Source organism: Octopus bimaculoides, chromosome 17, assembly GCF_001194135.2.
Source record: "Octopus bimaculoides isolate UCB-OBI-ISO-001 chromosome 17, ASM119413v2, whole genome shotgun sequence".
Lineage (NCBI taxonomy): Eukaryota > Metazoa > Mollusca > Cephalopoda > Octopoda > Octopodidae > Octopus > Octopus bimaculoides.
This window is the reverse complement of record NC_068997.1, coordinates 28,110,600-28,123,351: the sequence shown is the minus strand read 5'-3', so window position 1 is coordinate 28,123,351 and position 12,752 is coordinate 28,110,600. Positions and strand designations below refer to the sequence as shown.

At 34.4% G+C, this 12,752-nt stretch overlaps 1 protein-coding gene across 2 annotated transcripts in view; it reads right to left on the bottom strand.

Annotated features, from left to right (window-relative positions):
* Nucleotides 1-593: 593 nt before the first annotated feature.
* LOC106870689 (ragulator complex protein LAMTOR2) overlaps nucleotides 594-12,752 on the bottom strand; it is a 16,816-nt gene continuing 4,657 nt past the window's right edge. The window contains exons 1-4 of one of the 2 annotated variants that reach the window (XM_014916847.2): nucleotides 10,562-10,764; nucleotides 5,633-5,712; nucleotides 1,387-1,549; nucleotides 594-745 (exon numbers count right to left, since the gene is read on the bottom strand). In XM_014916847.2, the coding sequence (XP_014772333.1) occupies nucleotides 647-745; nucleotides 1,387-1,549; nucleotides 5,633-5,712; nucleotides 10,562-10,582 (363 nt within the window). In that variant the 5' untranslated portion in view covers nucleotides 10,583-10,764 and the 3' untranslated portion in view covers nucleotides 594-646. Of the gene's footprint in view, nucleotides 746-1,386; nucleotides 1,550-5,632; nucleotides 5,713-10,561; nucleotides 10,765-12,752 lie in introns of those variants that run through there. The other variant, XM_014916848.2, reaches the window with a different exon arrangement.

Below are 12,752 nucleotides of genomic sequence, written 5' to 3'. Positions count from 1 at the left end.
TTACAAGCTAATCCTTTTCACGAGGGGATGCGGCCTTAACACTTTGGAGTATGAAAATGTCTTTCTAGAACTGCATGTAGAAGTAATTAATTAAGGTATTTTTGATGTTATTATATATTCCTTAGGAATGAGAACCCAGGTTCGAAATTTCCCCAAGACACCTATTGAAGGCTGGAGGGTATATCAGCCGAAACGTGTTAACAACAAACATGATCAGGACAAATGTCCGTCAAATGTAAATAATGTACATAATTCCTCACCTCTTAAATATAGAACTGAATGATGATGAATTTTAATGACAAAATCTCGTATGGACCATCAAGGGTCATGTGAACCCTAGTCAAGAACTACTGATATAAACTAATAAACAATATGAGATAGGAAGGGCATCAAGATGAGAAAATGCAAACAAAATCTGGCAAATTCAATGATAAATCCTGGATTAAACAATTAGTGAGTGAAAGCAAAGGTGTGTGTGTGTGTTTAATTCTATAAAGAAAGTAAACCTTACATGTCTGAGAGAGAGAAAGAGTACAAGTAAGTGAGTGAAAAAGCGAATATAAAGAATAAAAGAAATCCAATTTCTAAAGAAAGAACAATATTTTTTGACTATCTCAGTTAAGAATGGAATAACAGGAAATAAAGATTATCTTACCTTTGCTTTTAACATTCCAAAATCTACAGTTTCTTTTGCATAAATACAAAGAAGTAAGTTTCCTACGCAGGTAATTGCAACTTTACCTTCCTACAAAAATCAAGAAATGCCAATGAGAAGACTTACAACATCCAGCATTTGTGGCAAATAAAATATCTGAGGTTGAAAAATAGAAATATGGTTTCTTTAGTTGCTACAAGTGCACCAAAGGAGGAACTTTACAATTGAGACAGATCTCAGAAACACAAGCATAAAATTTTATATATGTGTGTGTGTGTGTGTGTGTGAAAAGGTTGAGTTCTATTCCATCCTTTACTTTGGAGGGTTCCAAAGGGCGAATTCTAACAAAGATTCTTCATATTGGGTTGGTGCATAATCATTGCAGCTTTTTTCAACAAATTTTATTCAACAAAAACATCTTTAAATGATTATTACAAAGCATATTCACCATCTACTTCAATTACCGTTTCCCATTTGCTTCGCAGACAGTCAGACCGTCATTTAAAGATGTTTTTCTTAAATATTGTTATTGTTTTTGTCGAATAAAATTTGGTGAAAAAAAGCTGCAATAATTATGCACCAACCCAATATTTTGTTGGTAGCTTACTGGTGTAAGATTTTCGTGAATATAAAATTATTACATGTATACGGTGTGTTATGAGAATTTATGTGTAGAACTGATATTCAAAGAATAAGTCTTGCTCTCTTTGAAAAAAATAAAGCTTCCTTACCTCATTGTGTAACAAAACATACTTCAATTTGTCACCATCTAAGGCCATATCTCCGCTTTTCACATATGCACCCCAAATATTGCTAGCAATTGTTGCTGTAACTTGGGGATCTTTGTTAGCATAGCCAGCATAGGCTAATAAAGCCCCTTCTTGATTCAGAAGTCTTAAGGAGAGAAAAAGAAAATTAAATTGCAGAAATCAATAACATTTTAAACATCACGGTTACAATATTTGCAAAGAGCTTTTTACTTTGATCTGTAGGCATGCTGCATTATCATTCAAACTGTCTCAGAGCTCTTTTACTCCTCTAATACTTCTTAGAATTGCCACAGCATTGTCCACTGCTACAAAGGCAAAGGAGATGCCTCAGAAAGAAGTATAGAAGACCAAACTACTGAAGGTCACATTCTCCACCATTGCTAATTGGGTCACTTAGGTAGCAGAAGCTGTCTGCCACCTCTAAGGATTCTCCTAGGCATTTGAGAAAATCTCTTTCAGGACCATCTGCTAGTTACAAAGATAACCTTCTATGTCAGCTTCCTCTTATGCCACTAAATCCCTATAGTTTCCATTGGGCACATCCTATGGAATTTCTAATTATTCCTTTTCTACATGGTGAGTCAGGCTGTTTCCCTGATAGAAGATGAGATCTATCAGTTTTCTAACTTACTGATGATCCCAAAGAAGGCACAGAACTCACTGCTGAATGCTATGCAGGCATCTTTAAAACCTCCATGCTTCCTGAAATTCGCTGATATTACACCTGATATCCCCACCCTCCATATGCATGCACACATGTATATCATGACCCATACGTTGTTCACTTTCCTGACATTTGTACATAATCCTATGCACTGTACATGCACCTTTGATAAGTTGTAATGCATCTGAGAACTGAACACAATAATTTCATTATTACAATTTAATTCAACAGATTCAGTTGTAAGGTCATCAGCATAAAGGAGTTTTCATGGGTAATCAATCTTAAACTCTTTAATAACGGCTGGGAAGACTATGATTTATAGAAGGGGACCAAGAACAGATCCCTGTTAAACTATCTGCACACACCACTCATTGATTATTAATTCTCACCTTACTGACAATATCTCTGAACATGGCTATTATGGCACTCACAAGAAGGCTCTCCACAGTTGGTCGAATGCTATGTACAGTATCTTACTTTTAGCTAAGTACTTCTGCAATTCTCTCATTGGGAAGAGAGTATCCACAGTACTTTTTCTTGGCAAAAAACCTAACTGCATTTCATCTAATCTAATAACTCTCTCCCTCTTTAATAAACAACTATAATTTTTTATAACTTCATTGACCTGTTCCATATAAAGTTGTAATTCATCATAAAGTTCACTCATTGTGCAGTGTAATATATTAAATGAAAACCAAGTTCTAATGTAAGAAAAGCAACAAAATTTCAAGTCAAAGTTCAATGTTAGAAATCTGACACGTTTAAGTAAACAAAACTGAAAAGACATAAACATAGAGTTAAATCATAACAGAAAAAGCAAAAAACATTTAATCTGTTAGCATTTAAACCAGCCAAATTCGGCCCAAATATTCTACTAGCTTTATGTTCAAACAAGCCAGACCTGATCTTTCCTGCCTACCCTACAATGCCATTCTAAAAATAAGCAAACACATCATTGAAATCTCAGAGCTACTGATTCAAAACAATGTCAATAATTAAACGTTACATTTGACAAAATAATCTGAATGCTGAAGGGTTAAATGTTGTCATTGTTCTGTTAACAAAAATATTACTTCAGACTAAATCTTCGTCCTCCTCCTCCTCCTCCTCATCATTTAATGTCTGTCTTCCACACTGGCATAGATCAAATGGTTTCACAGGAGCTGATAAGCTATGCTTCAATGTCTGCTTTGGCATGGTTTTTACAGCTGGATGCTCTTCCTAATGCCACTTTACAGAGTGGACTGGGTGCTTCTTACATGGTACCAACATCGGTGAGGTCACCATATATCTTGCAAGACAAAGCTCCCTCAACTAAGAGGAGGAGCAGTATTGAAGGAGGACGGCTTCATGCCAAGTAACAAGAAGTATAACAAGGGCACAAAAACAGGTGTCTTGCTGTAGAGGAGATATACATGGTTACCCCAGTCTTAAGTTTTGTTCTTTGTATGAAATAAACTCTACCAGATTTGAATTTTACTTCTTTGGGGTTTAATAAAATAGAACTGGCCAAGTACTACGACTGGTTGACATACCTACACCTTCCTCTCACAGGTGCAATCACAGGAATTTTTCGAAGGGAAGGCACAAGGTCAGAAGGGAATACAATTCCAGGAAAAAAGGGCAAAACAACATTATTTAGAAGGGCACACTTCTTTTCTTGAGTGGGGCATGTGCCCCTTTAGTCCACCCCTGTCTCATATTTGTAGCTTTGTGACAATGTACAACTTGCTATTAGCATTATCAAATCACTGAAGACTTTACCTAACAATATAGTTTTAAACTATTTGATTTGTATTTATACTGCAAAGGGATTATTTTTCCGAATCCTGAATATTCCAAGTGAGAGGTGTTGACTTTTAACTAAAAGCCTTCTTGGTTATTAATCTTCACAAGTGAATCACTAAATCCGATCATTATTCAATAACAGAATCATGAAAGAAATGGATTCGTTAGGTTTTGGGAGTTTAAAAGAGTAAATGAACTTGCTGAGTTAGACATGGATTCAATTCTTTGATGGAAGGTGACGGGAAAAACAGAGGCTATAATAAAGAAGTTACAAGTAGTCGTGTTGCCCGAGGTTAGCTCTGATTCAGCAAACCGATTATTAAAAATCTTTCTAGACACTAACACACCGGTTCATTTTCAGGAATAATGTATCTTAGGATAACAATACATAACGTGCCTTTTCCACCGTTATGACGTTAGAGTATGAATTGACGGAAATTTAGCTGCTATTTCTAGCAGGTCGAGTTACCACGTTGAAACTCCGTCGTTCGCTTTAACGTTACTTTTGTTCGATTCTTAGTCCAAAATAAAATCCATTTAAATATATATGCCCAGATCATTCGTCGTTTCAATAGTAGTAATTTTTCATAGACTCACAGAGATTTATAATTCAAGTACATGCTTTGTTTTAACTGCGGAAATTATTCAAGTGATTCGAACAAATGACTGCACACACCCAAATCGACAAACAATGGAATTACCGGTCTTATTGGTATTATTTTCACTCCGACTACTGATTAATGAGTGTTTTTCGAAGAAATGCTTTTGTGATATATATTTTTCCATTCACTAATTAGAAGAGTAGATTATGTCATCGTTCCGTTCATATGTTACTCGCAGTTAAAATATAAGATAACAACCGAATCCAGAAATAGCAACGAACAGAAACGCCACATGACCTGGAACACGGGGCGAAAACAGAATATGATCAATTTATATAGGTTTCTTTGAAACTATACCTCTGCCAAGTGATCAAAATAATCACGGGATTGGAATGGACTTTCGGGAATGGAAACGTTAAAGTAAAAAGTTAGAACACATTCGACAAATCTTCCTGCGTAGCAAACTCCATATATACACTGAGACAAAAAAAGGTCTAGTTGAAATAAAATACAGAATTTAATTAGCAATTGTTAAATTTCGAACAATCTAATTGTTTTGGTTACAAAACACGGGGAATTATGAGAAATCTTAAACACAGTTTCAAGACAGGGAAATGTGAATGAAAAATATTTTTCATAACTAAAATATCAATTGTAAAAAATTTAGCGAATAAAAACTTAAAAAGCATCAAGGGACATTCACGTGCTTAAATGCTTGAAAAAGATTGCTTTTTTTTTCTTTTCTTTTTTTTTTTGGTAATTAAATTAGCGAGAAATGGACAAATCTAGGAAAGCCTCCTAACAATCTAACACTTGAAGCGTGTACGAGGTGTCTTCAGGTTTTGTAACCAAAAACTTAAGGGCTACTATATCTGGTAATAATAGATCTTCAGCATATGACTTCTCAGAAACATTTTACGAATAATAAAAAATAAGGAAATAAATTATTAAAACGGTAGAGGTGGTTGAAATGTGTGTGGATTATTTGAAATAACACGGAGGAAGAATCCATTAGCATAAGAAATTGACATCAGTGACGATGTCGGGAAAGAGAAATGACAACTCGACATGAAATGGACATGAAATGCTAAAACCATTTTTCTTGTATAAATAATTTAAAAGAAACTATTTAATTAGTCAAAAATATACTTACAAAGTACTCTGAACTCCAGAAGTATTCACTTGACGGAGAACTTCGGTTAAAACTTTAGGTTTCAGCATTGCGCCGTCTGCCTGCAACATAAACAGAATGTCAACTTCCGCTTTTCAGCAGGAAATACTCGTTTACAGAAGCAAAGCATTCCAGAATATATAAGCTTCTATTCCATTATTCTGGTTTTGCTTATTCGTTTAAACCAACTCATGTTTCTTCACCAAAACTACTTCATTCGTTCTTTTTATTTATTTAGTCATTCATTTATTTATTCATTTACTTATTTTCATCTGAAAGCAAATTGGACGTAATGTAAAGATGAAAAAAATGTGAATAACTGAATGACAGTTGCTGGTTAATTAACGACAAAAAAATTGATATAGTTTGACGGAAGTGATATTTCAATTATTTTAAAGCAAAAAGTCAAACAGCTGTGAATTTTCTATTCTCGACCACATAGCCCTATTAAATCTTAGAAATTTGTTTTTTCACTGATAACACCCTGATGACTCGGAGGACCTTGCTGTTTTAACCATCTTTCAGACCTATCAGCAACTTATATTAGAGAGAGGCTATGTCGTTAAGGTCTAAATTTATCTACTAGAATGGTTTGCAGACCAGATATGATGTGTCAACCAAGATACTGTTTCTACAGAATCCCCAGATACAGCTTTGCAGAATGTTTACTAGCTCAACGGTTACGTCGCTCCAGTTAGCAGTTATCATCATGAGCTCACATGAAGAACAACGTGAATTAATTACCGTAACCTCGACATTGTTACCAAAACTCACCACACTTCGCAGCTGCGCTTTCAATACAGAATTCTATTAAACTATTTCATTTTACAAACTAACTCAATTTTCAACAAAGAACACGTAGTAGCCAGAAACTCAAACTCATATTTGTACATATACTAAAACATCATAACCCTTTCTTAATCACTTTTCTACAAGTTTATAGATGCACACACATTGGATAGACTCACTGGCATTTCGTTCACACATCATGCAAATTCACTTGTGTCTTGTGCACATATGCATGGCATGTTCAACCAGTTTGTCTTCCTTCTCACCAGCTCTAACATTAATTTTGTTTCGATGTTTACAAGCAATCAAAAGCGGGGATAACGCGGCAGCTCCCATACTACCAAGTGAAATCTTAGTTGCTCATCATTTGATTGGACTAATGAGAAAGTAGTTTCTCTGCCATGCATTGGTTCTTCCCCATCTCTCTCTCTTTTACAGCACCCCTTTCCGAGCAAGGAATAAGTAGAATAGGTTGTTTGCTATTCTTATTTCAGCTAGTGTCAATACAAAACAAATTTCAGTTGAACAGGACATCGATTTGCTGTATATCGATTTCATTAGGTTACAGACTACATTTGTTGATTTCCATTCTTTTATTTCAGCAACATTTCTCGATCACACTAGACATGTGAACCAAAAGAACTTGTTTTTCATGAAAATATGAATAACCCCAATGACTTTCCGAGCGCATTCATATGCACAGCACTACCCCCAATAACATACATTAACTCGAACGTTGTTTTAATGGATGAGGTAATAGAAAACTGATATTGTCCTCTCTATGAATTACTGCCTCATTCAAATATGAATTTTACGAATATGTAGAAGTAAGTACGTGTTGATTAACCACTTAGGCTGATAGGCAATATAAAAGAGAACTTTTCTGTCTTTTTTTTTTTATAGATGCTTTTAATGTATAAAATAAATAGCTCAATCAATTGAATCTTAATTAGTTTTCTGATTTCCGATAAAAGGCGAAATAGATGACGGTATTTGAATTTGAAACATTTGAATATCGAACTAGCTATTAAAGCATCGTTAAATTTTAATCAGTTGCATTCTCAGTCATTTCCATAAGTATCTAGTGAGAAAGATCATGTAATTTGAGAGATAGAGAGAGAGAGACGGAGCTAACAACTTGTTCAGATTGCGTTCTGTCAAGAGAGGTCAGACAATTTTGTGCTTTTGTTTATGTAGCCAGTGTACAACTGACAAATACTGCTCCCTCTCTCTCTCTCGCTTCCGTAAGTCCAATAAAAGCGACGAAAAATGGTGAACAACCAAAAGCGTCACGTATATTTGTAGTAACAAGTACCAATTAAGCTTTAATGTATATCTAACACTGACAGATTCTAGTGGTGATTTTTTTTTTGGCTATTTGTCTGCTTAAGGAGAAAGCCTTCTTTCTGATTTGACGGGCACCACTTGTTTTCTTACCGAAACACTTTCAAACTTGGGATACTGGTAGAATGTGTCATATAAAACTACTTTTTCTCTTAGCCTCCTTAACAAAAAATTGTACATCGCAAGTTATTTCATGTTAAAGTTCGAATACAAAATTTTTTATCTGTTCTATAACACAAAATATACAAGTATACGAAGTTTGAAAGTGTTTCGGTACCAAAAACACTACATAAAACATAAATGAAAAGTGTTGCCCGTCAAATCAGAAAGATCCCCAAAAAGTTATTTTTTCTTTGACGATCTTTTAGTCATTGCAGATCATTAAACAATTATGATTTTCTTTTCATTTTCATTGATCCCACTTTCACCTTGTTGTCATTACATGACCACCAAACTATAATAGATCGCTCTAAAAAGTTTTAATGTCACAAAGGATAAACTGCAGTGGCAACTTGGTTCCGAAATTGTCAAAAGGATTCGTCATCAAATCTCCGCGATATCACGGTTTGTTCCATTCATAGAGTTGAATTTGTCTTTTGCATGCGACCATATGGATTCCGTTCCATTTGTAAACGCTTCAATTAACCGATTCACAAAATATCTAGAATTGTTAAACGACTCCATGATCAAATTATATCTCTTTCAAGGTTCTATAAATGCATCTACGTGTATAAGCAAATGATTAATTTGGGACCAACCAACCAACCCATTTCTCAACGAGCGGAATAAGAGATTCCGTGCGTCTGCTTTCAACAGGAATAAGAAAACCATTTTTCTTTCAGGCGCACCTCATCTTGTTTTTCTAATGTGGCGTTTGTGATACATAAAGACGAATCAATTTCTGTAACTCCTGATTTGCCTATTTTCTCAAGATTTGGACGGAAATATCTCACTGCTGTTAGATATCTATCACGGCAGAATTAAATCCAGTCAATAATACTACAGCTGTCTTTCATTGCCAATTGTGTTTAGTTGGTCATTTCATGAGGCAACTACTGATCTCTGATGTCTGATCAATGCACAAAAATTAGACCGCGATTTGCCAGAATTAGTGTTGCGACCTTTCGAAGAAACCACCTTTTCGAAAACTAACATACACAGACATGCAATTTCCTATTGAGTATGTGTAGCAGATTTTAGTTTTAGCTCTTGAGATCCCCACTACACAGACGGTGAGCTATGAAGTTTCAACCGTTGCACTTAGTGTATGTCCTGAAGTATCTACTAATCTGAACCAACAACAATTGGATGAATTCTTCACTGGCGATTTTCGTGAAGAGATATTCATCATAGCGATAAACCGAAGAAGTAAAATCGTTTAATTGGAAATTGGATTCTACAATAACGTTTTTCGCTTCAGTAAAAGGACTTCTCAATGCCCGAGGGAGGGAATTCCTTTAGTAATTTATGAGCTGTCATTTTACTTGGTGTTTTCCAAATCTTAGTTGTGTTTTGTAATTGTTGCTTTATTTCATGGATTTGCAGTTCTATAATATAAAAAGATCTTGATTTTCTGTATACTATACGTATGAGTCTGGTGGTTGAGCACTGGCTAGAAGTTCTCCCAGATGTCCGTGAACAATATTTCGCAGGCCGGGCAGGGTGAATAATGTGATCTTTACTAGTTGTTCCAGATGATTTGACTGCTATTTCTAATCGATCGAGCGCTGGCTCATTTTGATCTTCGAGAATCAATATCACCAGAGAGTGTAATATGTTGTTAATTCTATCTTTCTTGTAACTGCTTAAAAGTTAGTGATTTCAGAAATTGGTTTCTATGTATTTCGTAAATGTTTAAGGGGGGAAAAAGTGGGTGTGTAACATTTAAAAGTTATTTCAAAAACTAACAATTTTTTTTTTTTTTAAAAGAAGGAAAAAGCTAGGGCGTTTAAAGGCCACTTTAATACTTTTCATATTTTGTTTTGGGGAATGTTTTAGAAAAAAAAACAAAAAAAACGGGAGTGGTTAAACTAAATCTTTTTAACTTGTTGAGGGAGAAAGAAGTGTTAAAATACGAAATTATCTGTCGAAGGAAAAAAGGCGAAGTTCAGTGGAGTTCAACATTTCATTTAGTGCCATAACTTTTACAATTTGTCTCTGCTGTAATTTTTAATTAGAAAATATGTAAATTTTGCATTAATTTTTTTCGACATTAAGTTGGTTTCTAATATTAAGGGCAAGACGAAGAAAAAAAAATGATTTAATCAAAGTATTATATTTAGAATCAACAGCAATGTTACTGATTATAAGAGATATAATTGAAAAGGAAGTGTTCATAACCTTTATCAGTGTTTGTTACTTAAGATATAAAAGTATATTTTACATGTAGCGGCACAGTTAGGTTATTACTATGGGAAATTATATTTGAGCGAAATTCTGATAATTTAAAGGAAAAGGGAAAATAAACTTAAAGCACTTTGATTTCTCTCACATATATGCTTAAATTCTTTTAAACGAAATAGTCTGTGATCAAAAGTTTAGACATTCTTTCGACAAAATGCCCAAGTTTAATGTCATCAACCTCTTAGAATTGACGTTAAAGGCAATTTTGGAGTGCAAGATTTGCTCCAGTTCATGTTGTTTATTCTGAAAAATTCGTTTTAATCAACATGGATTAAAATAAACAGCGAAGGATGTAAAAAAAGCATAATAAAATGTTTTAAAATTACAGTAAATGGTTAAGTAAAAAATTGAAACTGAAACCATTAAAAAACTTACATCATATATTTCTGATGACATGGCGATATATTTAAGAAGAAATTATTCCGCTATGAAATATTCAGGTACCACTTTGAAATGACGGCAAAAGACCTTTGTATTTCATGATGTAAAATTAGTAGACTTCGCCCTCGTCAACTTTGTATCTACTATCGATATCCGTATATGTTTACACCTGTTACTAATTGCTTTTTATGATACATTTAGTGTTTCAATTCACAGTTGTTGGTAGCATTTTGCAAATTTAGGGTAAAAAAAAAAATCTCTTATGAATTAATACATTTAAATTACAAAAAAAAAAAAAAAAATTGATAGTGGCAAAATGTAATTAGTGAGCCGAAATGAATGTAATTAGATGACTATAACTCATACCTTACATTAAAATTAAATTATGTCTAGCTACTGCTAGACCCACTTTCAGCCAGTTAGACAAATTCGTTCAAATTGGACCCCTGCACACACGCTTGAGTGGAGAACATAATGAATATTTTGTATATCATTGTGACTAATGATAGAGAGCCTTAAGCCCTCAACGTTTTTTTTTGGCTGGGTCTGGCGTGCTACACAAAGCATAAAACATTAATCTTTTGTAGAGTAGAAGACCTCCACTAACTATTCTCAAATTGAACCCACACTTCCTAGCACTGGCTCTGACTAGCAGTATAGTTTAGCAAGGGTTCCCAGAGTACAGGGCCAAAAACACTATTGACATTCCACTTTAATAGACATATGTTTTATGAAAATTAGGATCCCCTTCAATGGGGATGGGGATCAGCATTGTCCCCTCCTTCATCTCCTTCTTGCTATGCTTTTAATGACAAGTAATGCACATGGTGAGTGTAATATAAGCAGAACTTCACTTGTGTCAAGTAAGTTATTAAGGAGAGGAGAGGGAGGGCTTCTGACAATTGCAGGCCCTCACAAACCGTTAAAATTGATGTGGCTAATACCCTTCAGATTTATGCTTCAAAGGGTAATTTATCTGGTCTGAAAAATTTGGAATAAAGTGGACTTTATTAAAAGCATCCAAGAAGCAGATGATGGCTTTAAATTGAGTAGCATAAAGAATTCAACTGCTTCACATCACTTACACCTTAGAAAAACAAATGAAAATGAAAAAGATTTCATTTTCATTATCGCAGCATAGAGTTATTTCAAACATGATATTTCTTAACACGAGATAGATTGGTATATAAAACTGTTTACTGCAGTTAAGAATTAAGAAACTGGGTGGATGTATCTGATTTCTGAAGTAAAATGGTTGAAGTATGAAAAACCAGAGGTAAGCACTATTCTAAAAGATCATTGCAATTGGGAAAGAATTAACATTGGTGAAATTACTGCCCATTTTTTGCCTGTGAATTGTGCACGTGTTGAAACAACTATAATTCAAAGCAAAAACAAAAATATCTAGACTGAGATAGTATACTCTGGTTGCATTCTACGTAGGCTTTAGAAGTGAAAAGAAAGATAATTTGATATGTATTCTTTAGTATTTATGCAGTGAAACTGATCTGGTAAGCCACATCTGGCATGATACCAAATTCAGAAAGGTATGGTAACATTTTCAGCAGTAGAACACATACAGAGTTCAAGATACTTAACTGGATGCTAATACTAATTATTAACTGTTGGAAAATTTGTTAAACAACTACACTGACATTCTAAGCAAAAAAAAAAAAAAAAAATCGCTAACAAACAACTCTAAAAGCATTAATTTCTAAATATAATATTTACAGCCAGTGAATAAATTAAAATAAATTAAATTATATGAAGTGACTTAGGTGGGAAGTGGGAAATGACAGAAACAGTAGCAGGCTGGACTAAATCCCTTTTGTCTCAAGTTTCAATCTGTAGAGACCTTGTTTCAGCCTTGCTTTATATAACTTTGATTTTGATCCAATAAGGACCGGTCACATACTGAAGTTTGGTTAGCTACAATCCATTTCTAAACATCAATGGCCTTGTGCTAATTCCAGAAATTAACGTTGGTTTCAAATTTTGGCACAAGGCCAGCAATCTTTGATAATGTGAGTGCATTAGGTGGCAAGCTGGCAGAATCGTTAGCATGCTGGGCGAAATGCTTAGTGGTATTTCGTCTGTCTTTACATTCTGAGTTCAAATTCTGCCAAGGTTGACTTTGCCTTTCATCCTTTCACGGTTGATAAATTAAGTACCAGTTGTGTACTGG